This window comes from Archocentrus centrarchus, chromosome 14 (assembly GCF_007364275.1).
Source record: "Archocentrus centrarchus isolate MPI-CPG fArcCen1 chromosome 14, fArcCen1, whole genome shotgun sequence".
Taxonomy (NCBI): Eukaryota; Metazoa; Chordata; class Actinopteri; order Cichliformes; family Cichlidae; genus Archocentrus; species Archocentrus centrarchus.
In genome coordinates this window covers 18960665-18987777 of record NC_044359.1, presented here as the reverse complement: position 1 = coordinate 18987777, position 27113 = coordinate 18960665, and the positions used below count along the sequence as shown (strand labels likewise).

At 39.8% G+C, this 27113-nt stretch overlaps 1 protein-coding gene and 1 pseudogene across 2 annotated transcripts in view; both read left to right on the top strand.

Annotated features, from left to right (window-relative positions):
* Nucleotides 1-57: 57 nt before the first annotated feature.
* On the top strand, nucleotides 58-2404 carry LOC115791983 (odorant receptor 131-2-like; annotated as a pseudogene).
* Nucleotides 2405-7618: 5214 nt separating this feature from the next.
* The window catches only part of nectin3b (nectin cell adhesion molecule 3b), a 28414-nt gene continuing 8919 nt past the window's right edge, over nucleotides 7619-27113 (top strand). Inside the window, exons 1-6 of one of the 2 annotated variants that reach the window (XM_030747095.1) lie at nucleotides 7619-7839; nucleotides 15980-16327; nucleotides 16910-17209; nucleotides 18327-18444; nucleotides 18817-18968; nucleotides 20945-22893. In XM_030747095.1, coding sequence (XP_030602955.1) covers nucleotides 7761-7839; nucleotides 15980-16327; nucleotides 16910-17209; nucleotides 18327-18444; nucleotides 18817-18968; nucleotides 20945-21609 — 1662 coding nt within the window. In that variant the 5' untranslated portion in view covers nucleotides 7619-7760 and the 3' untranslated portion in view covers nucleotides 21610-22893. Of the gene's footprint in view, nucleotides 7840-15979; nucleotides 16328-16909; nucleotides 17210-18326; nucleotides 18445-18816; nucleotides 18969-20944; nucleotides 22894-27113 lie in introns of those variants that run through there. The other variant, XM_030747096.1, reaches the window with a different exon arrangement.

Genomic DNA, 27113 nt, shown 5'->3' with positions numbered 1-27113 from the left:
CAGTTTGATGTGTTTGTGTGTTTCATGCCTTTGCAGACGCTGCATGAAACTGCAGTCATGAATGACACAACAGGAGGATTCCAGTTGCTGCCATTTCAGACTACTGTCAAAGTTGTGCTGTCTATGCTGCCATGTTTCTTCTTCCTGTATATAAATGCCATCATAGAATAGAATAGAATGCCTTTATTGTCATTATACAGGATGTACAATGAGATTGTTCATGATCATGATGTTTGCCCTGTTGAAAAAGTCTCTCTTGCTGGAGTCTTCCCGATATATCCTTTTTGGTCATTTGCTCATATGTGACTCTGTGCAGCTGCTATGATTCTATGATTCTATGATTCTATGATTCTTTACATTGTTGCTGTGGCGATGGTCAGAATGATCAGCTACGTTTGTGTTTTTGTCTTAATGGCTGCTACCATCACTGTTAAAATGTCTCCTTTCAACCTTGCTGTGATGTCTCTGGAGCAATATGTTGCCATTTGTTTCCCACTGAGGCATCCTAACATTGCCACGTCAAGGTCGACAGGTAAAGCCATCGCCGTTATAGAATAGAATAGAATAGAATGCCTTTATTGTCATTATACAGGATGTACAATGAGATTGGAGGGCCACTCCTGTTCAGTGCCATGTAACAGAAAATCAAACTCTCTAAAATAAAAATAAAAATATTATAAAAATATTATAATCTAGTATAATCAATATAATCAAGAGATATAAAGAAAATAAGCAATGTGTAAAATATACAAAAAATAGCATGTATAAAAATATATACATACATTGGTGCATCTGTACATTGTAAGAAAAGTAAATATGTGTATACATATAATAATGAAGATGATGAATATTGCACTTGGTGAATGAATATTGCACTAGTGAATGAATACTGGATATTACACAATATAGGAATGTTAGATATTGTTCAGTATGAATAATATAATATTGCACAGAGATGTGGGTGTTGCACAGTTACAGTGGGTGAGTGTGTGAGTTCAGGGTGGTGATTGCTCTGGCGAAGAAACTGTTCTTGAGTCTGTTTGTTCTGGCTTTGATGCACCTGTAGCGCCTGCCAGAGGACAGCAGGTCAAACAGGTCAAAGCCAGGGTGTGAGCTGTCCTCGATGATGTTCCTGGCTCTGCTGATGCAGCGGGAGGTGTAGATGTCCATCAGGGAGGGGAGAGGGCAGCCAACGATTCTTTGTGCTGTCTTGACTACCCTCTGAAGCCTGACCCTGTCTGCCACAGTGCAGCTGCCGTACCATACTGTGATACAGTACGTCAGCAGGCTCTCAATGGATGAGCGGTAGAAGGTCAGCAGCAGGTTTGAGTCCAAGTTGTTCTTCCTAAGGACCCTCAGGAATTGAAGTCGCTGCTGAGCCTTCTTGATAACAGCTGTGATGTTATCTGACCAAGAGAGATCAGCAGAGATGAGGACACCAAGAAACCTGAAGGTGTGGACCCTCTCCACACACTCGCCGTTGATGTAGAGGGGAGCTGGGTCAGTCCTGTGCTTCCTGAAGTCGATGATGATCTCTTTGGCTTTCATGGTGTTCAGTGCCAGGTTGTTCTCTGAACACCAGGCTGTCAACTTCAGGACCTCCTCTCTGTAAGCGGCCTCATCTCCCTTTGAGATGAGTCCGACCACTGTGGTGTCGTTAGCAAATTTGACGATGAGGTTGTTATTGTGGGCCGGACTGCAGTCATGGGTGTAGAGACAGTACAGGAGGGGGCTCAGCACACAGCCCTGTGGGGAGCCAGTGCTCAGTGTGCGGGTGGAGGAGAGATGGGGGCCAAGTCTCACAGTCTGGGGCCGGTTGGTTAAGATGTCCTTGATCCAGGAACATGTGAGAGGGGGGAGGCCCAGGGTGTGGTCGGTGGCCTGGGTGTGGTCGGTGGCCTCGTTAGACTCATTCATAGAACTTTTCCTGTTTGTCAGTCTAGAGAAAACAGCTTTCCCTTTGCAAACATTCTGCACCAGAAACAGCGTCTTTCGGTTAAATGTTTATATGACTTTAAACATGGTTTTCACTATTGTCTATTTTGTGTTAGTGAGCATGATTATTATTTATACATACACTGCAATCATGATTACTGTGAAGTCAGCCTCATCTAGAGAGCGTCATGCCACTAAGGCACCTAAGACAGTGCTTCTGCATCTGTTTTAGCTGTGGCTATATCTCACCTCCACTCTGTTTAATACGATAAACCCCAGCTTAATGTTGAAAGTACATCCTGATATGGCTATTCATGTTCAGTACGTTCCCTTTGTATGTCTCATTATTTTCCCAAAATGTTTGAGCCCACTCATATATGGCCTCAGAGATCAAACTCTCAGCCGAGTCTTCAAATACTATTTTACATTTGGCTTCAAAACCAGTGTTAGGCCATTGCCTAAGTCTTGATTTCAGCAGTAACTGTGTTTTAATTGTGTGGTTTAGTAAAATATCTGTGTGTCAATTTTATCTAGTCAGAGTCTGAGTTATTTTTGTTTGTTTATGTTGCAGAATTAGAGATACTGTATATTTTTATGCACATTTTAAGTGCAACTTAATTTTGAATATTTATCCACAGCATAATTTCAAGGCTTACTGTTTCAAATGCTTGTAAAAATCTGATCTGAGAGCTACTGTCTGAAGTCAGTTTTTGTCTATGAACTATTAAGCTCCGCAGGTTTATTTTGTCATTACAAAGGCATAAAGTGCAGCAGCCTTTCAGTCAGCTTTATTTTAATTATTAAATGTTGCTAACACGGCAATTTCATTATCCATTTTTCAGAGATTAACCTTGACAAATGTAAAATGTGCAGTTCTCTCCCCATGACTTTTTTGTATATTTATGGCAAATTACTTCATACAATCATGTTTTGTTTTGTTTTTTGGGTACAATTTAAGTAAAGTTATGGATCATATCATTTTGATTCAAACAGTGCAGTTAACCATTTCTATATTAAATGTAGTGTAACATAAAATCTATACAACAAACAATAATATAATTTAATGTTTTATTGTAATGCTCATGTGTGATACAGTTTGTAACATGTTGTAGCATCGCTTCTTGTCCTTTGTAGAAATACTGATACAATGCATCCAAGGTCAGCCCAAGAATAACTGCTGAAGTAAAGAGAAGAAATTGTCTATCTCTGGAATTTCATTGTTTATTTAATAAAATATTAAAGAAATATTAAAGAAAAAAAGGGTATTTAGATATTTTTCAATCTGATTATATAAAAAATTTTGTAAGCTCATACTGGATGACTCTCTGCCATTTGATTTTATCACAAAAACTTTTTTCAGTGGCATCATAGTTGGTCCTAGTTGGCAAAACAAATTTAAAGAGAAAATATTAAAACTGAGAATAATATTAATATTTCAAGTCTACAAGTGTTAGCGGCTTGTCAGGTTTTTGGGAAGTCTTCACCAGTTGGTGATGGCGAGTTTACATTTTTTGAACATGCCTAGAGATGAAATAAATATTATTTCCCCCTAAATAAAACATTGTAGAGGACTATTTAGTAATACAGTAATTTGTAACGTGTTTCATAATGATTTGGCTCGGTTTAACTACAGTAAACTGCCAGGAGTAATATTACCACTGAATCTGCATCCCAAGAGTTCATTGTTTTAGCCAGCAGATGTCACCTTTGTTTTGTAAGTGGTTGTAGAAATTGTGGCTCCAGCTGAAGCCCTTTATTTTCAGTTTGTGTGGTATTTAAGCAGATGAACTCTTCTATGATTTAGTCTGATTTATTCCATAAGTAAGTTTAGAATATCTGATTTGACTGATAAAACTCCCGTTCCCTCTTTCTCACAGTGCACACAGACACTTGTGTAGGAGAAAGAACTCAGACAGAGTGCAGGGAGAGGGAACAATTTATGTGGGTAAACAGGGAGGTAAGTACTGACCCACAGAATAAAAGAAGCATCGGAGCAGGAGGTGGATTAATTTAACCGATCTTTACTTCACTGCAAACTTGAAGCCCTCTCAATACCTCTCGGGCCTTCGTGAAAGAGCACTTGAACAGCTGAAAAACATTCCAGAGCGAGAAAGTACCTGGTGACAGAGAGCGGCTTTAGCTTAGAGCGAGAGCAGGAGGGAAAGGTTGTTATCATGAACACGAAACTATTCACAAGCCCAAGAAAATGGATTCTATGGTTTTGGATTATTATGAATGACAGTGTTCTTTGGCGTTTCAATATTACTTTCTATCATCCAAGTTATGGATCTCCCTTTCCTCTGTGTTCACAGGAAGTGCATCCAGAAAAGAGCATGAAAGATAAAAAAAGAGATGGTACAGAAAAACAGAAAGCTTATCTTTGTGTTTGTTAATTAAAGATAAGCTGGGGGAGAAAAGAATTATTTGCTCATATACACAGGGGACTGATTTTATTGCATATTATAATCCAAAGCTGTTATTTTGTCTATCTGAATTGCTTTTCCTGACGCCCAATGATTGCAACACATTTATTTGTGTTTCCTGATTTGACAAATTATAGAAGCATTTGTAAGAGATTAGGAAGAAATGGAAATTCAGTTGCATTAATAAGCGACTGAAAAAAGAAGAAAAAGAAAATATGAAACAAAAAGCAGAAAATTTTGAAGAAGTATACTATTGTAGAATAGAATTATGGATGGGAAGGTTTACTGCTTCTTGAGAGGGGTTGTGGAAAAGTCAGGGGGGACTTTATAATGTACAAATTATGATATAGAAGAAGAGCACAAATTGAATTACAGAGTCTTTTAGCACACTCTTCATGCTCTCTCATCTCAGTTTCTCAGAACATATGAAAACACATAGCTTTCAAGTTGATGCACTGCACTCAAGGCAACATTTTCTGAATGAATTTAAGAACAATGGGAATATTCAATGCATTTTTACACACTTCAGTACAGATTCAAAGAGACGTACTGTAATGCTCACATGCACACGGACATGCACAGACATTCTCACTATAGAGCTGCAGATGAATGGCATGGTGGGCGAGTAATTGTATCCCCTGTGACTCAAATTAAAGCACTGCCCTGGTTAGCTTTCTGTCAGCAAGAGGGGAGGGGGGGTTGCTGCCCCCACAATTCCCACCCCATCCCACCCACATTCACTCTTCGAAGATTAACTTGTTGACTGACTGAACCATGAGGAGCACCCCTAGCTACAGATGTATGGAAGTGACACACCCAGGTATAGCCATGAGAAATGTAAACTACTGTTAAGTGCTTAATAGCCATCTTCTTCTCATGTGTAAGCCTGCTGATAAAAACAGAACAAGTGTTGAGAGATGATTGGATTAGTTGATTTTAGCAATGTAGTAATAGTAAGGCAGATCTGAAATGGCTTCACTATAAACCCCTGAATAGCACAGACACATTGTCCAATGACTGTGTCCAGTGTCATGATTTTTTTTTTTTTTTTTTTTACTTCAGGGTCATGGGCAGGTTAAACAGGCTTGGTCTTTCTTTTTTTTTTTTAACTGCAGACATTTTGATTTGTCATTGCAGGAAAAACACAGGTGGGAGTAATAATTTTATTGATTACTTAGTTGAGTGTAAGTGTCCCAGAAGGCCCATGATGAATGCTCATGCAATGTGCCATGAAGGAACCAAAGCTAAATGGAACTTGGCCATTATTAATGCTATTAATTACACCCGTGCCTTCATGAAGCTAATAATGCTTATGCCACCAATATCTCTTATCAGTAGCATCAATATGGGGTGCGTTTTTGGACAGTGTCTTTAATTTTCTTTAACAAAAAATAAGCAGTGCTTAGCATTGTTGCCTCACAGCAAGAAGGTCCTGGTTCAACCCCAGCCTGGGACCTTTCTGTGTAGAGTTTGCATGTTTTCCCTGTGTCTCCAGGGGTTCTCTCCTGGTACTCTGGCTTCCTCCCACAGTCCAAAGACATGCACTGGGTTAGGTTAACTGTAACTGCATAAACAATAGACATGATAACAAAAAGGTGCAGTTTTTTGTTATCATGTCTCTTCTAAAACATGATAAGAAAACATGATAGTCCATATATTTCCAAAACAAGTGTTCAGAAAAAAAGAGAATAGGTTCAGATACTGCAGGGTTGCAAATCTATTCAGATCCTCTTAAATCTAAGTTCTTTACAAAAAAAAAGTTCCCAAACCTTCTCAAATATTTTTGTTTTGTTAATTTTATTTTAAAGTGAAAGTTCATCATAATTTGTCTTATATGGTGCGTAACACATTTATTTGTATTTTCCAAATCAATGTATTATGTTTTTAGCAAAAAAATGAGACTGATTCATTCTTGTTCACTTTAATTATAATTATTTTCTTCTGGATACAAACCAAGTTAAAATAAAAAAATAGTAATATCTTTGGATCTGAAATACTCGTCTCACATCACTGACCTCTTTCCAAAATGTTTTGATCTCTCATCTACACACATTTAGAACTGCATGTCTGGCATGTTTTTATCATAATGATTTAACCTGGTAGGTGTTACACATGTTTACATTAACTAATTACAGTTTGTTAATCAGAGGTGTGCCTTCACCTTGCCAGTCTGAGCTCCATGCATGCTGATTTCCAGTCCTCTCCTGTCCTCTGCTGAAATTTCAGTTTCCAAATCTCTGTTACATGCATTTTGTGAACTCTCTGATGAACAAGATGTCAGCACGATGATATGGTGCCCTTTCCTAAATCTTTATTATAACAACAAATATTTGTGGGGGTCTACTTAATCATATGGTCAACAGTAGTTTTATCAGAGCAAAATACATGGGAAAAGGCCATTTCAGATCATAAGATTCCACATGTGCACAGTGAGATATCATCTGCTGAAAAATACAGTGGACCTCAGCTGAGCGCTGCCCAGTTATCCAAATTAAAATGGACATTTTAACAGCTCACAATCAAACAGCAAGTACAACAGAGACAAACAAATCCTCACTTTCCCATTTTTCCACATGAATCACACACATTTATTATTATTATCTTTTTTTTATTTAGATTTGCAAGAACAAATCTGTTGGAAGGGGTTTTACAGTCAATTGCAGTTGCACTGTGAAAGCTCTATTGCAATTGTATAAAATCATACTTAGGGGAGTTTTTAAAATGCGTAATGGTATAATCCGATTTTGACCGGACTGGTTGAATGTGTTATTCGGATTCAAAATGGTGGTGAATATCTGGAGCGCGTCCGTGGGAGTCAGTGGTTGAACTACATATGTTACATGGTTAAAAAAAAAAAATCTACACTTCGAAGTTAAAGAATTACAGGAGAAGACGCTGCATGCCATATGTTCATTGTTTTTAGTTTTTCATAATTAAAAGGCCTAGCCTTCCACCAATTTTTTTTAACTTAAATATGTTATAATGTAATTGTAAATCCTGCTGCCTGATAAAGCTAGAAACAAACTAAGTAGACCGAATAAATCTTTTTTTGGCAGTCGTAAAAGATATAGGTGGGTTTTTTTCTGTGTAAAGTCAGATAAGGGGGAAAAAAGTCATTTGATGAATCAATATAATATGTCGGGTTATCAACAGAAATGACGTAATGCGTATACTAATGGAGTATTCCTTTAGGGGGAGGTTGCTGTCGAACCTCGACAAATTACCATTTGCATCAATTGTCAGGTGAGCCCCCAGTCTCCCCGCTCCACGATCAGAGATGGTACAGTCCGCATGCAGTTCGGAGTTGTTGCTGAGGAGGTTCCACTGTTCAGCACGGACTGTTAAATTGGCATGCATCCTACGCTTTGGTCCTGTGGCAGGAGGCTGCACTGCTTTTGAAAAATGTTACCGTCTTCTCACCGGAGTTACTTCAGACAGCAGAGGAAGGTTGCATTATTTCTCCTTTTGTTCAGTATTACAGGTGAGTCCTGAATTTTTCGTGTTTTTTTTTTTTTTTTACCTTCCTTCTTTTGGTTACACAGAAGTTTTGTGAAGGAGCCAGGCTGTGTGAGTGTCTCGCATCACGTAGAATAGAAATTTCAGGGGGCGAAACTAGCTGCCGCTGCGTGTTTTAAGTGGGGATTATTTGAAGCTGCAAGTCTTGCAAGTTTAGCCGGTGGCATTTAAAGCCCAAAACTTGGTTCCAAGTTCACTTCAGCGCCTTGGGAGTAGTAGCTAGCCAGCGCCACCACCGCAGATGATGGTGCGACCCCAGGCTGCCATAGAAACAGTCCAGAAAAACCGCCGAGGAGCACAAGCGGGGATATTCAGTCAGTTATACCGTCTGCTACACAGCCTACACTTAGATCATTGCAGATTCAATGGCAGCCATATTAGCTCCAGAAACAGTTTCTGTTAAAGTAACATGATGCGGTGAAGTATGTCACGCTAGCTGCTTGTGCAGAAATGTTGAGGAACTTCAATTCGTGTCAGCAGAGAGGACAATGCTAGCGCAGCAGTCTCCCTCCCAATCATCATCATCAGGTCGGGATGAGGGTCAGCTACCATGTGTCTGCAGAGGAGCCTGAGCTCATTATGGTTTAATTAGGGAATGGAGGGAGTTTCCTAACTCCACCCTGAAGCACGCCAACTTTGTGCTCCGTGTTAACTCAAAAGCGCGAATATGACAGTGTAGCTCTAGCCCTTCCTCCAAACTGCTTTTATCAAGTGTGATGATAAAAACTATCTGAACAAAATTTACTTTTGTGTGTGTGTGTGTGGAACATCTATAATTAAATCTTTGCCGTGCCCAAGAATAATGATGAGCTGCAGCCAGGTATCCCAAGCTAGAGTAAATCAGAGCAGACAGTTCGTTTCACCCAGCAGGCTTTCCATATCTGAAGGCAGAAAGACCCCTATACTTGGGGGTTGCATGTTGCACTATAGGCTACTTGTTTGTATACCCCAGCACCATACCACTGTTGATGGTAGAGGGCCTCGCTTGCAGTTCTTTAAGCAGACCTAAATAAACAGAACTCTGGGCTCCTATGGTACAACAAATCCAGTGAAGCTCCATAACGCTTTTGTTAAAGACCCGACATGAGTTTATGTGACTCACTTTAAGACTGTGGTACATTTCAATGAGGGAGTTGACCTTGTGCCTTTGATGAATGCAAAATGGATGCACACACCTTTATAGCTAATAATGTCTGGGCCTTAAAGGGGAACAAACACTGTTTTCATGAAAAGGACTAGAAATGTCCCGAGAACTCACTCCAACAACCAAAAATCATGTGTGGGAAATCAGGGTTTTTGGGTATTTGTGATTACCATTTTCTTATACGTAACAGGAATATGAATAGATCCAAATGAATAGATCCAAAATCATCAAGCTAGCTGTTCTGCAAAGCTTTTAGAACAAACAAGAGGCCTCAAACTTATCTCAGCACCTCAGGAAGAGGCATGTGGGTCTAACACAGAATCCAGAGTGGCCAAATAAGGTTTTAACTTGTAACAGTATGCTGCCATCAAAATGTTATGATCCTGAAAATGTTGCTTTTATTGTGTGGGGAACTGCAACTAAAGTCATCCGTTGTAGCAACGCGCCACACAGTCTTCACCATAACTAATACTGCATCCCATTTGCTTTGGAGGAGGATTTTGCTTTGGATTTTGGAGATGGGAGTGCCACTCCAGAGTTGAGTACTTTCACAGTAGTCAGAAAAGCAAGGAAAAATGGCAAGGTAGAGTCATTCATGCATCACTAGCAATACCCACTGGGTTGAGCAGGCGACCTACGTGCCATAAGGCTAACGCAGAGGCCTAGGTTTGAATCTACCCTGAGGCCATTTGCTCCATGTCGTCTGCCTGGTCTGTCTCCCAGTGTTTCTGTCTTCTCTCCATTGTCCTATCACAATACAGGCTAAAAGCCCCAAAATGTTTGTTTTTGTTTTCTTTGTTTTTTAAAGAAGATTCTGACCGGGAACTCAAAAATTCTGACTTCAAATGGGATGCACCATAAATACCTGGCTAGCCTGGTACTTCTCATATATTTAGAGGGCAGCTGGCATTGGTAACATACAGTGTTTGAGGCCGAGCTTTCAAGTTTAATATTTATGGTTTCAGTTTCATTTTAAAAGCAATCATTTTTATTTTATCTGTTTATTTATTTTTGATTGTGGTGTTGTCTTGGCCACTAGGGGCAACATAAAAACATAACTTTATAAAATGCAAGTAAAGCGAACCACACATTCTCTATAGCACGACTGGAGCTCAAAAACGCCATATTGTGTACATACAAATGAGCTCAGTGTTGGACTTGGAACAGAAATGCAGTCTATTAAAGGGATAATTCCTTGAATGACTCCTCTGCTGATTCACCACTGATGGACAGCCATTTTAAGAATGTCTGAGTCATTTAAAGTGAGAAGTTGATGTGAATATGGGATAAGATCAGCCCATTAAACAGGTGTTTAATACGTTTCTGTCCTGCACTGCAAACCTGGATCTACATTTTCAATTCTAACATCATCGCCATTTATATTGTGATTTACGCTTCTAACAAGACATGCTGTCCTCTACCAAGATATACATAATACACTTGCTGCCACACAAGTAGTGCATGAAAAGGTAATATTCAATAAAGTGAGAATGAGCACCAGAGTGTCCCAAGGGAGCAATGTGTCCTTGATGCCAGGATATCTATAATCTGTTTCCTGCTCTGTGTCAATGAGAGATTGTGTTGAATTTGCAGAGCAAACTGGGGAAGTGTTGGAAAAATGTGCTCCTTTTGAGGATTTAAGGATCGCAAGATCTAAAAAACAGTTTATTTTCGCTGTCTGAGAGCATCAAAAGGAGAAGGAAGGAATCACTATTATGTCAAGATAGGCTGCACATAAGATTTGATAGACTTTCTCTTCCCTTTTTTTTTTTTTTTTAACTCTTGAGTCGGAGAGAATGAGGGCACGCTTATGTAAGGTTGTCGTCATGTCACAAATAAAAATTTAATGCAGTCGCTATACCTCTCCATTCCATATTCAGTGCAGGGAAAGTGCTGCTTGCTTCCCTCTCACTCTGCTGCTGTTCTTGCCATTTAGTCAAATCATTCAGAAAGTCATACAACAAGCTTTCTTTTAACTCCAGGAAAAGGTTTGTTTACAGTATACTGTACTGTAGTTACAGTGTGACATTTCACACACTGTATTCATCAGTATTGATATTTATAAGCCTTTTTGTGGTAACTTGCATTCTGTGTCCAATTAGATGGCATTCTCTTGTTTCAGGCATGCTCTGTTTGGGGTAACTTCTTAATTAATTTGAGCATCTGAACGAATAGCAAACATTTGCGGGGGTGGGGGGGGGGGTGTCTTTTATGTTCGGAACAGCTTTTCCTCCTTTTGAGGAAGTTGTGAACTGTGTGTAAGGGGAGATGGGACATAGGCCCGTTTATCTTTTAGCATAGCTCCGCTGCTGGTGGCTGGTTTTCAGTCATCCTTTTCCATCTTGGAGTTGTCTTTATTTTTTTATTTTTTATTTTTTTAAACATATTGTGCCTTGCATTTGTGAAAGGGCTGATTGGAAGCTAACAGTATGCTTGTAGAAAAGAATAGACATAGTCTACAGTCATGCTTTTGATAAATCATTTAACTCTCTCCAGATAAGTGTAGCATTGCTGAGGTTTTGTTTGACAGGAAACTTGCTTCAGATGGCAGCAAACGTCCATGCAACCAGCTTAATAGTAATGATGAAATCATAGTAATATCTGAAAGTGAAATGAAAATGTTGTTAGTTTCTTAATACAAACAGAATCAGAACTCACAAATGTTTGTTGATCTAGATTTTTAACTAAGCGATATCAGATTCATTTTCAGATAGTGTCAAAATAATCCTGTATGTTCAATATATTTTGAACATTCTCAGCGGTTTCAGTGGTTCTTTATCTTGGTATTGATGCACCAGTTTCAGCAGGTTATGTGTCTTCCGCTCACACGCACACATCGTGCTGCCCTCTGACTGACTCTGCCGTTCTTTCTAGTAAACTAGCATTATGTTAAACAGATGGCAAATGCAGAGTCTCTGCAACTGGTTTTGGTTGATAAATAAAACAGAAGGACTGCTGTTTGGAATGTTTTGAACTTGAAGAAAATAAACACAGGAAGACAAGCGAGCTGGTATACAAATGTTGCAACAGAGCAGTGCTAACCTGAATGTTCAAAACTCACGATTTTAGCAAAGCGCCTGAAGAACCGACGTGGACTTGTTAAATGATTTGGAGAGACTGGTGATATAGCCTCAAAATTATATTGATATTTCAAAGAAATTGCAATATTTCTGACAATATAAGGGAATAGTACTGAAATGAATTCATAACTAAGTAAATGAAGAGCATTTTCCATCCTTTGTTTCAAATGAGCTACTGTCAATGATAACACACTTCCTAATTTCAACTGTGAATTTATTGAAACAAGGTGATTACAGCAGCAGCAGCATTGTAGTGCAATAGTAGTGACACAGCATAAGTCAAATGTAAGCACCAAAGTAGCATAGGTAGTGTTTTCCATAGGAATTTTTTTTTTTTTAGCCTGTCATGTCTGGCATCTTTCACAATCGGAATGATGATCCGAATGCACTGATGTACCAAACATATTTGCTTTGACAAGAACAGCTCTATATGTTTCCTATAGGCTCTTCTTGTTAATGTTTGCAATTTTATTTTTATTTATTTATCTTTTTATTTAGTTATTCATGCCAAGTCTGACAGGCAACAAGGAAGGGGCAAGAACAAGAGGTGGGGGGAAGAAAGGGGGGGGGGGGGGGGGGGGGGGGGGGGGGGAAGAAAGGAGATAGAAAAAAAATAAAAGGGGTTGATATACACACACACACACATCCATACACACACCCATATGCACCTACATATACACACACACACATAGGAATTTTAAATAAAAGTATAAAATAACTGCTTTAACACTTTAGTTTAACAATAACTTAGCAACTAAACCTTGTACAGTTTCCTGCCCATCACACAATAAATCTGAAAAATATTTTCTACCTGGGATGTTGTATCTTGGATTGAGCTTTATAACATGCTGCTCAAAGCCTTGCTTTTCTGCACTAGGGAATGTAAATGAATGGTGTTGCTATAGCAGTGCTATCATAATAAGACATTTTTAGAGCACATAAAAATTGATACTGGTGTTATTGCAGATAGTATGACATGGCACAGCCTTAGAGACAAATACCATTTCACAATACCACTCATTAAACAAGATGGCCCAGGAACCCTTAAGTGTGTTCTCCCATAGTTGGTATCACAGCAGTTTCATCCCCTCGGTGTTGCAGCAGTTTTAGTTAACAGCAGGCAGTGATCTTTGGAATGGCCCTGGTCCCACTCTGTAAACCCTACAGTGAGATGTGATGGAGCATGCGAACATCAGGCTAAAGTCCAAAATGTTTGGTTTTTGTTTGGTTTTTTTGGGGGTTTTTGTTATTTAATATTTTCTAAAATTTCAAATCTTCTAGATTAACATGCAAAAACAGAATTAATTTCTCTATTTCTTTATTTTCTATAAATTGTTAACAATGCAAATACTTCTGATTATAAAACTCAACTAGGCTTACAAGAAACCGCTGATTGCTGCCAATCTACGCTGCATTATCGCCACAGGCTAAAGACAGAAAAGTCGCTACCATCATTAAGGGGGCGAATTTTGCTCGCTGACTGACCCCAGGCATGTGTGGCTGTGCTGAGCGGGAGTTTTCCCCTCACAGTTGAGAGGACCAGGACAAGGACCTGCGGCAAGATAATGTCCTGTTTATTTGCAGTTTATGCATCAGAACCTGTTCAATAAACAACATTTTTTGCGGGGGCAGAAACAGTGAAGTTAAGACAATAAACACTAGAAATGGTTCTTCTTGGTTGCTTCACTGTTTGGCTGTTTTTGCGTGCAGCTGGGATTCACGCTCTGCATCTTTGGCCTGCTTTTCCTGTGCTGCATTACAAATGTAGAAATACTTAGTTGTGACTGTTGGCTTTCAGAGCAGATGGTTTGAGTGTCTAATATCTAAAGTGATTTTCACTCTCTACTCAAAGGCATTTAGCCTCTCGGTGTAAGGAAATTGTTGACATGATGCTTTAGTCGTTGCTTATGACCAGCAGCATTTGAGAGCTTTTTGACTTACTGAATGCTTCAAGAGAGGACAACTGTTAAGGCTATTATCACGCCCCTTGTTTCCTTTCCATTGGAAATCAAAACCCAAAGCAGCTCAGTGTGGCTTTTTTTTTTTTTTTTTTCTCATTGACCCAAAGAATTTGTATTTCCTGTGTTTTTAACAGAGCGTTTCTAGCATATTAAGGCTCTTAAGCTGAAGTAGCCTGGAGTCCTTTTTCAATGTCATAATTAATCATGGCTCAAAGATCTCTATTTTTCATGCTGTCCTGTTGCTAAAATATAGGTAAATATGTTTTAGCCAAAAGTTGGAACACAGAAAGGCAAAGGGCACAACCATCTATTACTGACCTTTGTCGTTATAATGTAGAATAATTATGCTACATTACAAAAAGTACATTTGACAAAATAGTCACCTTATAAGTGACTTGACTCCAGATTATAATCAAAGCTATTTGTGATCTTGAAGTCCTAATAAATAACCTATAATTAAATGACTCTTAAATGTTAGTGAAATCTAGAAGAACTGGCAAATAAGCAGCGTTGTAACAAAAACTCAGACTGCTCCAGTGACGGTAACATTAGAAAATGGATATTTACTTCTCATACTGTAGGGGTAGGAAAAATTCCTTTGACTGTGCCAGTATTTGAGGACATGGCCTTTTTGAGAGAGATTGGTCGGAGACGGAGCTATTTTTTTGGCAAAACAACAATAGAATATTTGAAGTCGGTTGCCAAGCAGCGCAGCAGGTTTTGATTTATGATGATGTCTTCCTGCTGGCAGCTTGTTGCAATTAGTGTAGTTGAAGGCATTGGCAGTCCTGCAGTGTTATGTTTTGTTTTTTTTCTCAAATCAGTAATTCCACGGTTGTTTGTTTTTTTGCGTGCGTGCGTGTGTGTGTGCGTGTGCGTGTGCGTGTGCGTGTGTGTGTGTGTGTGTGTGTGTGTGTGTGTGTATCCTGATGATCCATTTTTCCCCGTGTTTCATGTGACTTCGCTTGCGTTTCCTCATGCTCAACCTTCTCTTCTCTCAGCGATGATGTCATCATGTTAGCATAATTCCCCCCCACCCCACCCCCAGTTGCAGTGTGTTATCTTCATATCCCTTTGACCTACCACAACACCGAGCTCCAGCTTTCAAGACATGCCACATTTCTGACAAGTGCAGGTGACAGAGTGCATGGGTTAGTTATATTTGGACAAAATGCATACAGGCAGCCTGCTTTGAAGTCCTGAATTCAGGTCAGGAGGAGGAAGAGACTATGGAGACAAAACAAATTCATCAATGGGAACACTGAATCACACAGTAAACTTGTATTATTTGTCGAAGGTCCCAGTGCCTGCTGTGGCAAAATCATGTTTGGCTTCTAGTCTGATACTCACAGATGTCAGATGGTTCTATGCCAGATAATGCCAGAAATACTCATTTCTCAATGGTGGTATTGTAGAATTTTAGAATTCCCACACAGTAAGTACAATGATTCTGATAACCTGATGACAATCAGGTTATCAGAAAATGCGATCTGTTACAGAGTATACATGCCCGAGCAGACTGAAGACATATATTTATTTTCAACCAGAAAAGTGGATTGTCTGACACACCCCCACCCCCCCACCCCATATTAAATAGGGCTGCAGATACTGTTTTATAATTCTGAGAACTCAACTTTTTAGATGCTTGTTTTGCCAGTTCAGAATTCAAAGATTGTTCCATTATAAAACATGGAAAACCTTCACATTCAAACTGCTTAAACTAAAGCTCCAGCAATTAGTTAATTGGTTAGTTTATCATTAGAAAATTTTTAACAATAGTTTTTATAACTGGTTTGTTGTTTTGACAACTACAACTTTAATTTCTCAAAAGTGTTTAGAAATGGCATTAAATAATCCAAGCCTGTTTACAAATTAACAAGTTGATTGTATATCAGAGCGTTTTGTGTGTGTCTTTGGCAGGTGTGCGGTGCAGCCAGGTGGTGGTGCCTAAAAGAGTGAGTGCCGTGCTGGGGAAGAATGTTACACTAGAGTGTAGGGTAGAGGTTGGCACAAACCTTACTCTTACTCAGAGTTCCTGGGAGCGCCGTCTGCCTTCAGGCTCTGTCACAGTGGCTGTCTACAACCCGGAGTTTGGCACCTCCATCCCTCCAGAGTTCATCCATCGCCTGTATTTTCGCTCACCGTCCTCTCATGATGCCACCATTGTACTGGAAAACGTGGGCTTTGCTGATGTCGGGATTTATACCTGTAAGGTAGCCACATTTCCTCTGGGAAACACTCAAGCATCCACTACTGTCACTGTACTTGGTAAGCATGTGTCTGGGTTTTATGTAACAAATCTAACTTTTTCGAGTAAACACTGTAGTTTTCCTTTAGGTAATGTTTGGTAGAGATAAAACAATTAGATCAGTTATTCTGTTTTCAATCATGTTTGAGTGTCAAAATTCTGGTGGAAGTCTTCCTTGACCTCCCCAGTCTTGTGGCGTTTATATGCCCTTCTATGTTAAAATGTTCAGCATAGGCATTTGTGTTAAGTGTCCTCCCCCATGCATGAAATCATGCTGATACTCTACAAAATGTGCAGTCTTGCATTGTATACAGTGAAAAGATCCAGAAAAGGACAGAAAATGCAAATTTAGTCTGTATCTACAGTATTCCCAGTGATTATATTAGAAAACCACTTATCCAGTTTATGAGCAGTTGCAGATTAAATGCTGTTTTTTCAATTTTGTGTTGTCATTTATATCACAAATTGTCACTGCTTGCGATGTTACTTACCAGAATATTACTTTATGACCACCTTGCGGTGGCCATTATTAAAGCAAAGTGGACAGAAGCCTACTGCAAATTTTTAGTTCCTTTTTTCTGTTTTCTCACTATTAATACTAGTGGAGCCAAAGGTTTACGTGTCTGCTGGTTCAAATGCTCTGATCGATGGTGGCAATGAAACTGTTGTAGCCACTTGTATCGCTGAGCGAGCCCGACCACCTGCTGAAGTGTCCTGGGAGTCCAACCTTTTTGGCCAGTCAGAGGTGCAGCTATTTGATGAAGCCAATGGTACTACCAGCACACAAGTGCGCTACATCTGGCAGCCCACACGCCATGTCCAGGGCCACATGCTGACTTGCGTGGTCCGCCACCCAGCTCTGCAGAATGACTTCAGGATCCCCTACCAGCTCAATGTGCAGTGTAAGTCCCTTGTGAGTGATCAGTGTGGGTTAGCAACTAAAGTAAAATGTAACCACTGAAAGAAAGCTAATTAGTGAAACAGTCACTAGCAATAAATACTTGAAGAATATGTTTGATAAGTCTTTTCTGGTCAGAGTGAGTAGATTAAAGTTTGCAGAAGAGTTTGTGCAGTAAGATTGCAATGGTCATTAAAACCAGTTACCCACTGCACTCATGGTGTCAGAGCTTCACTCATTGAGCATGGTGGTAAATTTAAAAAAACCAAAAACTGATTTAACAAACTGCATAAAGGTCAGTTGACAAAAAGAATCTCCCTACAAGTATTATGTTTTAACAAAGGTTATTCAGAAAATGTTTTCTGGCAGGAAAGTCCCTTAGACGCAGCAGTAAATGTATGCAGTCAGTGTGGCACAGCTATGTCTGTACGTACCATCTGTTACCACACTTATCAAAGGAGTATAGTGACCTCCTCCAAAATCTTTGTTTGACAGATGCATTTTACTTTGCTCTGATTTACTGGTTTGTGACAGATGGTAACTATAAAGGTTTCTTTTTTTTTTTTTTTTTAATTTTGCTTATTCACTGAATGCAACAATGGAAAAAATGTGGCAACAATTTTTCCATGTAACTAAACCTTTTACTTTGTCAAAGTATCTGTGTGTGAAACAAATGCATCCCAGAAGAAGAACCAGGGTGGTGCAGATGACTTCTCATAAACCCTGTGATCACTTTGATGAATAGATTTTTTGCACAATGTCAACACAATATTTCACTTACTTTATTTTTATAATGAATGTGCAGATGAAAAAAGGTAAAGCAATAGAAAATGGATGGGGGATGGTTCTTTTAGGATTGTGAAAAACATTGTAATATACAAGCGCTCACAAATGTTTGCTTCTCTGTGCAGATTATATATTTATAGATTATCTAAAATCTTTGTGCATATTTGCACGCTTATGTCTTTAGCCCATTACCGACCTCATACTCACTATAATGCTACAGACAAACTAGGCAAATGGTACTTTAGCCTGGTACTTGGAGCACTGTCCTCTAAGGTCCTTTAATGTGTTTGGCCATTTTGTGGTCATATCTCATAATTGCTTTTCTGTGTTTTCAGTTGCTCCTGATATCTCGGTTGTTGGGTATGATGGAGACTGGTTTGTGGGCCGGGAAAATGTTCAAATGACGTGCAAAGCTAACGCAAACCCACCAGCTCATCACTTCAGATGGATCAGGTATGTGTATTCATATGTGTGTGACATTGTCTGTTTTGGCTTGAATTAAAATTGACCAAATAGATGAAAATGCTTATAGAGTAAGGAAGAATTATATTTACTAAATATTTAAGTAAGATACAGTTTTACTTTGACCTATCATCCATTTTCTTCCACTTATCCTTTTCAGGGTTACATTTTATATAAAATGAACAGCAATGTTACTTTTCACTTTTTAAATATTTTCACATTTTTCACTCAACTACTGAAATAATTGTTTCAGATTCAGATTTATCATGCTGTCCACATCACAAGTGTATGATTTCATTAGATATTAGTAGTTGGTTGTATGCCTCCATGTGTCTTAATGTTTCTGTCTCTTGTGTATTACAGATTGGACAGAGAAATGCCTGAAGGGGTGGAAATGATAAACAGCACTTTGCTCTTCCTGCGTCCCCTCCAGCGGAATGACTCTGGAGTTTACAGGTGTGAGGTTGCCAATGACATCAACCTCCGCAGTCGGGATGTGCGTATTCTCATACAAGGTGAGCAGAGCATACACACCGGAACAAAGCTGACTCCTATTGCCTTCTCTTCCCTTAGGAAGCATTGTGCGTGTTTGCACGTCATAGAGGGTATCACTGCCTGTGTCATTGCCCTTCAAGCTGAAATGTGACACTGTCACTCTCGCCTGTTCTATACATGCTGACAGTTTATCAAGCAATCGCCCACGGTACAGTGTGTTCATACTGATATTATTACATTTAGTCTTAATTGCATGCTGATTAGCCTTGATTAACATTAGGCCTCCAGATGTTCAAAAGAGTTCCTGGGCCAAACAGCTGCAAATCATTTCGGCCTCTTCAGACCACAGTGCACTGCCTCTGCTCTGTCCTGCTGGCTTGGCATCTCAGTGTGTCGTGTCTCTCTGTTGTGAATGATGAGCATGTTCCTTTGGTTTCACAAAATCTGTCTTGCCAGTGGAAGCTCTCTTCCTGAATGAAGTTCTGATTATGATGTGATTTTCTTTTTCATCTCTCTCGCCTCCTTTCTGTGTTTCTTTTATTTCTGCATGTGTCATGCAGTGAGAGGCAAAAGCCTGCAGCCTCACTGTGAGATGATGTCCCAGATTCATAAAACATTAACTAGTTCTTTTCAACTCCTATTTATTATTTATCATCCGTATTTCATTTTCCTTTGAGAGACCTGTATGGGTGTTCACAAGCTTATGCATGTTGGTGTACCCTCCATTGTGTGTGTTGTTATGGGTGTACCCATCAGTTCACTGCCTCTGCATGGAGTTGTACATTTCACATACTTTGAGACTACAGACCTCCGGGTTCATGTGTCTGCTCTCTCGGATGTGGATCTTTGCCTCACATCTGGCCTGGCACCAGAGTTAAAGTGGCAGAGCAATTTTGCAGCACCATTAAAGCTTTTAGGCTCCGATTCTTTCCATTACTCTAGCTTCTTATGATTATAGCCTTTGGCTTGTCTGTTTGTGGATAAAAACCACTAATCCATTACATTTTAAGGTTGGTGTTCTATTCGTGGCACAGTGAAAACATATACTTGAAAAGTAGAGTCTTAAATGTATATCCTTGCTCATTTAAAACATAAGATGTATAGACATTTGATGTATACCCTTTTTAAAACTGATAATCTCAACAGCCTGTGGAAATTTAAGGAGATCACTGGTACACTTTGGTGTTATCATGTCATCAAGTCACTTGTTTCTCTCTGCATGTAGAAACTGTACTGAGTTGACATCAACATATGCAAATACTTTGTGCTGTCCCTTCAACCAGTTTGTAGCTTCAAAGCCTGTTGTCTTATTTTTTGCAGCTGCAGCAAAATGGGCAAAAAACATAACCAGGTTGTTCAGGGCTTTATATATTTATACTCACAATGTCATTGTTAAAGTACTGAAATTTGTGTGTATTTTTGTTTTGTTTGTTTTTATTTAATATAGACACTTTTAAAGACTTATCTATATCCCCAGAACTCTAGCAAATATGATTTTTTTGTTTTGAAGCCAAAAAAAAAAAAAAAACCACACAAATTGTAGCCTAAACAATTGAAATAGTTTAACTGTTGAACACATGACAATATGGGCTGCTTTGGCCAGTTTGATTCATGTTAGGTCTGCTATCACTGTCACCTGCTGGTTTGATCACAGGGGAATAGCTACTGCTGTTCTCTTATAATGGCTGTTTGAACTTTACAGAAATATAGTGCTGTTACTTTGGCTGCAACCAAACACTGTAAATACTCTTAGATTTTAGATACAACTTTTCTCATTAATCCATCATCTAATATGTAAGCCCATTGCTCTGAGTTATAAAATTTTACATTTACTTACTAATATTTATCAGTTGGAATTTGCAAACCTGATGCTGCTATAGTTTATTAGATGTTTTAGTCAACCCTCTTCCTCCTTAGCAAAATGTAGTGGCATTGACATTCTCTGCTTCTGTCTTTCACCCTTTATCCCCCCTCTCACCCTCCTTCCCTCCATTAGATCCTCCCACCATGCCTTCCACCATTACCACTCCTGCTCTAATTGGCTCCTCCTCCACTTTTGTGGATAAGGGCCACGTCCTTCTGAGCTCCCCCACACTTGAGGCCCTTCCTGAAAGTAATCTCGGTTCCATAGTGGGTGGGGCTGTGGGAGGGGCCTTATTCCTTCTCCTGTTGCTGTCTTTGGTTGGTGTGTGGTACCTACGGAAGCAGCAGACCTTTCATGGGAACTACTACACCAAGCAGTACCTGGGCCCCAATGATCTCCAGAAAGCTCCCACACAGCACGAACTCCATCCTACCAAAGCCGGCAGCAGAGCTCAGCATCGAGACCATGATCGAGAGGAGTGGGGCGATCGCCAGCTGAAGCACGAGCGTGACCGCCGCCACCATAACAGCTATAACGGAGAAGAGTATCCTGTTAATGGGTACACTAGGGCAATGAGGGAGAGCAAGCACCACAGCCATCAGCAGAATCACCATCATGAACACACACAGTATTCTAGTCCACAACAGGCCAGATGTGTCAGATATCCTCATTCACCTAAACTACAGGGAAACAGCTCCCCCTACCTGTCAGATGACTGCTATGATAGCGGACCTGACGGTGATTATGTATCTCATAAAGATGGCTCAGTCATTTCACGTAGGGAGTGGTATGTTTGACAAGCTACCTGGTTCTGCAGGAATGAAAATGCAACACGAATTGGAAAGTTTTGTTTATCAAATTAGGGAGAAACACATTTTCTTCTGTGTGCTCACACTTCTTCTCTGTCTGTTCTGTAGTTCCCTTGGTTTGTTCAAGTGTCCTGGTCGACACTTGAGATGTAATGTATGTTTCTGTTTTCAGTGTGGACAACCTGTGGACTGTGCACGTGTGGACTGACAAAAGTTTTGATGTATTTGTTGTCTCGGCCTTAAAACATGGAATGTTACAGCTGATTTAGCCCCGGTGGCTTTAAGATCACGTATGATTGTCTTAGGGAAGAGTTGTGACATGTGACGATATATAATTTTTTTTTTTTTCTACAAAATCTGCATTTTGTGTTGCACTCACTAATTTGTATTTGTGTTCTCATTTGTTTAAATGACCTCTGACCTCTCAGTGCAATTAGATTATGTATAGTGATGGCAGGTGAATCCATAAAATTCAGATGGTCATTTTTCTTCAGTAAGACACACACAATTTAAAACAGGATTTGTCTTCCTTGGAAATCTGAGTTCCTTTTTGACTGATTGCCTAAACACACTCATGGTCCTGAGACTTATTGCATTGCTTTTTTGCAGGATTACTGAGTCATTACAACTTTTGTTTTGTACTAAAATTTGATGTAAATCACAATGGGAGAATTGAGCTTAAGTTGACCAATAATGTTTTGTCAGTTTTTGCCAAAACCTTATGAGCATTTCTCCTGCATGTCCTCAGCTTGTCTTTTATCCCTGAGATGACCTACATGAATGGGGCACACTGGGTTTGTTATACCGGTCAAGCCTGTAAGACAGTGAAAATATTTCTATAGTTTATCCTTTTTAGCACTTATGTGATCTACTGGTTTATGGGATGAATTTCAGGTTAAATATTCCCTTTAGTTAACCACATGATCGTGTTGGGATGATAATGGATCTCTTTGAGAATTTTAAGCCTGGCACCAAACCAGGGCTCTTGGAATTTCAAGAGCGCCATCAGCAGGGGTATTGTTTAAAGAGGCTACTGTATGGGAGCCACCATAAGCTGGCCTCTTAGACACAAGTATTTTGTAGCACAGAGGAATCATGCAGCCAGTACACTCTACCACACTCAACCATGGTCTAGTCTGAGTAACCTATAGAAACAAGACATGACTGTGTCACAGATCTGTGGCATTTATGGGCGTATTGTTGCTTATCTGTCAGTGGAGTGTGCAGCTGCATGCTCGGACATTCACCACTTCATTTACAATTTAAACACTTTAGTACTAACAAATTTTTTTTTTTTTTTTTTTTTTTTTTTTTTTTTTTTTTTTTTTTTAAAGTAGGCAAATCGGTGTTTTTGTAATGGCTGTGTTGTCACTTTCACCTGTGATTATCAGCACCTTGACTTAATCGTTCATCCCCAGCCCAGGGGTTAGACAATATTTGGTTGCCACCATCATTAAATCTTTAACACACAATTATCCTTTGAGTAGCTATTAAATAATAATGATATATGATTTAACCCCCCCCCCCCCCCCCCCCCCCCCCCCCAAAAAAAAAAACATAAACATGTTCTATTCATTTGGAACCAGTCACATTTTATTGCCATTTAGGACTCAAACATCGCATGCCATACCAAGAACTGTGATTAAACTGAAGAGAAAGCGTTGGACGTTGTTGGTGTCACTGGGCTCTGCATCGCTAGTAGTTCAGGGGTTTAAAAAAATAAATAAAAAGCTATAATGGATTTAAAGATGAATTTCAGTTTTGTATAAAAGGTAAAATCTAGTTTGTTTGGTTTTTTTTTTTTTTTTTTTGTTTGGTTTTTTTTTTTTTTTGGCACATGTACCTGTTCACCAGACTGCATGGAAGAGATCTGACTTTTCTTTCATGTACACTAGTTGTGAATACTTGCCAACTTTAGTAGTATGGTCACTTATACAGTATTTGCTGCCAGATGCCAAATATTTGTTAAACTTGTATGTATAAATATGACGATGACAGTGTCTCACATTTGTATTACCGACTAGATAACAATGATTAGCTTATTTAAATGACTAATGCATCGCTGTTGTAAACAGGGATTTGTAGCCGGAAATAGAAACAAAAAAAAAAGCTTTAATATTAAAGTAACAGTTGTTAAAATGGAAATTAGTTATGTTATTATGAACCCTCACAAATTCTGTCAGGGTGTGAATTTTGTGCAGCGGATAGGCCGCAGTTGTCATGAGATTTGATAATGAGCCACTGTAACTATCAGTCTGAGACTATGGCCCCTGATTGTGTTTCATGTTATTTTGAACGCTGTACTGTACAGTAGAAGTAATTTATAGACCGAAGGTGCACATTTCTATGACTTCCTGAAGGTTGAATCATCTTCAGACTTGTGAAAGCAGAACATGTTATCTTTTTATGAAAGGTTTTCATTTGCACTATTTCCTTGGTAGAAAGTAGATGAAATGAAAAAGCATTTACAGTGGAGAGGGGGAGGGGATCTGGACAGCTAGGTTGTAATTGAGAACATGGGTTCCTTTGTAATTGGGGTGACCCTTTTAATGGCAGTGTCACTGAAATGTACAGTTGGTAATTTGTTTCCCATGTAGCCACATTTTGACAGAATAATCAAATGTATTGGTGTATCGCTGACACCTATTCAGTCTGCCCTTGTGGTCACTTTCACATAAATGCAGAAACTAACAGGAAGCACGGTAGCCTAAACCCTTGTTGCGTTTGCTCCTATGCACTAAGACGGAAATTCCTCTAATCGATATACTATTTTTTCCTGGCTCGTCAGTTTGGAGCCCTGCACTTGGATTAATGAAGTTCAGTTTTACTGTGACATTCTGTATAGAGATCAGTCATCAATATGCTTACCTTGAGAGATGTCCTTCACTTTCAGTTGAGAAATACACCTAGTGCCTTAGATACCTAGCAGAAATGTTTCTTATCGTTTACCTGCGGGTGTAACAACCTGATGTGTTGCATCTTGGTTTTGATTTTCACTGCATCCTGTGTGTGTTAGGAGGAATTCGTAGTGCCAAATTCACTCTGTCTGCCTTTTGTGGCAGTTAAACGCAGTATTTTTCCAAACCTAAAGGCATTAAGAAACAAAAACACAAAGCTTGAATACATCTGGATGTAAAATGACTTACATCCTCTGTACTGTGCAGGGTTCTGTCAGGGGTTTTGGTTTCTGTATAGCCACTGTTTGATTATTTAGAGAACTGTATAATTACCTTCAGACTCACATTGTCAATGAAAAGCACCTTGTGGTCATGTTTTTTGTCTTTTGTTTTTTTTGTATATACAGAAAATGTACATTTCTGGAAGGGAGAAAATATTTGTCATCAGAAGCAGTGGAATATTATTTTGTCAGTCTTTTTGAGATACTTTAGTTCAATAAAGCACCTTAGCACCTGTGAATTATTTTCTCTGAAGGTTTTTGAGCTCGCTATTACTCAGTCTGCTCAGTCTCAGGCTCTTTGTTCATCTATAAATGACATCATCTCTAGCTCTGTAACGCATAATACTGCATACCCCCCCCCCCCCCCCCCCCCCCCCCCCACACACACACACACACACACACACACACACACCCCAAATCCAGTATGCTTATGTGGGACACAACGCATGATGTAATTTCTTTTTTTTTTTTCCCTTCACTTTAACTGATCCTCATTACTCTTTAATAACAAAGATTTATTTAGGATGTTGTTACTGCTTTTGCCATCTGGTTAAATACTGAACAGTTAATCTCCAGTGGTATTCCTGTGGTTAGGGGATACCCAGAACCTCATGTGGTCAAGGTTCCCTCATCAATAGTCCTAGTTTGCTTTGTTTCAGGACAGAAAGGCCCTCGCTCTCCCCTACAGTCCCTCTCTTTTGTAAATCCACCACCCTCCCACCCCGATGTCTTTCTCCCACTGTCTACCAGCTGGTAAAATTAAACGCTGAGTGTTTCTGACTGGCCCAAAGTCCCTGCTCTCCAGCCCGTTGACTGTCCCCATGGCAACAAGCTCATCTGGAGCTGCTGATGGAGGCTGTCGTCCTACAAGCTCTACCTGGCCACAGAAAGCAGGGGCCTGCATGGAGCTCAGAGCTCTGCTGTGCTGTTGTGACAACCAGTGCAGGCAGACTGTAATGGCCCAATACTCCCTGCTGCACTACAGAGAGTTCCTCTGGCTATAAGGACATATCATATGAGTGTGACTTTGACATTGTTGCGCTTGCGCTCCGGGTTCTGAAGACACTCTTCCCATAAAAGTCTTCATCAGCTGACCTCTCCGTCTCCTACAGATCTTATCATGGTCACAGCAGTTTGTCATTCTGACCTTGAAACGAGGCAGTGTGAAAATACACGGGGAAGCAGCTCAGTGGCAGTAATGATGTCACCCCCCACCCCACGCCTCCAATGCTTGAATTTGTTTGAGAGACTCGTGTAGAAGATCAGCAGATTCGCTGCCTGCGACACAACAGTTTCCAAGGATACTTTTCACAAGACACAAAGGAGTGAGTGAACGTCTCAGGCAGCGCAGAGGGATGCAGTGCTGACAACTGTGAGTGAGGGAGAGACTTTGATATTAACTCCCCAGCAGAGGTGGCATCACATTGACACCATCACAAAATTCAAAATATTGAAATGGTGCTCTAACCCTCCTTCCCCCAGCATTATTACACCAGCATCTGCTCCCTGGGGCTGGGGGATGTCTAGGCAATAGCATGACCCCTAAGCAAGGATTTTGTGGGGGTTGGGGGGTTGGCCATGTCTTTCTGCTTTACTTCTGTTTTGGCCAGAAAGTGTCTGTCTGTGAAGCTGACCTCACTGAGGATCAGCATGTGCTTCCGCTGGCTTCACAGCAACGTTGTTTGTGTGAAGAAGTGTTAAAGCAGGAGAGACTTGCAAGGGCCAGAAAGAGCTTGAAGCCAGATCCCAGTGTGGGGCAGTTGATCCACCACTAACACCAGTAATCCGAGCCCCACCACCCCTCCCCTGAATATATGGCATTTAAAACAATGGGAGAAAATGTCAGAACAGAACATGCAGGACTGTTTTCAAGTGTAATTTTCCCCAGTATTTCTTAGCTTAAAGTGCGCGCAAAACACTACCTCAATCAATGAACTCCTTCAGCTGCTCCATGCATTGTAGGTTTAAAGCTGTTTTCGTATCCCTCACCACCCTGTGCAGGTCCCTTGAAAATATCTGTCACCAGGCATTAAAGCAGCTGGCTTGATGAACTACATTTTTAAAGGCGTTTTGATCAACTCAAGAGGCCCTTGTCATAGTTCAGCAGCCATCAAAGGTAATCGTATGGTTATTAACTGTTAGAGGACGCAGCAATGGAGGAGGAGGAAGAAGTGGCTTTCGGAGTGAGCTCAGAAATCCCAGCTTGTTCAATCTGCATCATAATTGATCTGTTATTTAGAATTCTCATCTCAGCACATTGATTTTTTTTTTCTCCCACATCAACAGCTAAATCAAGTGGAATTGACCATTATGC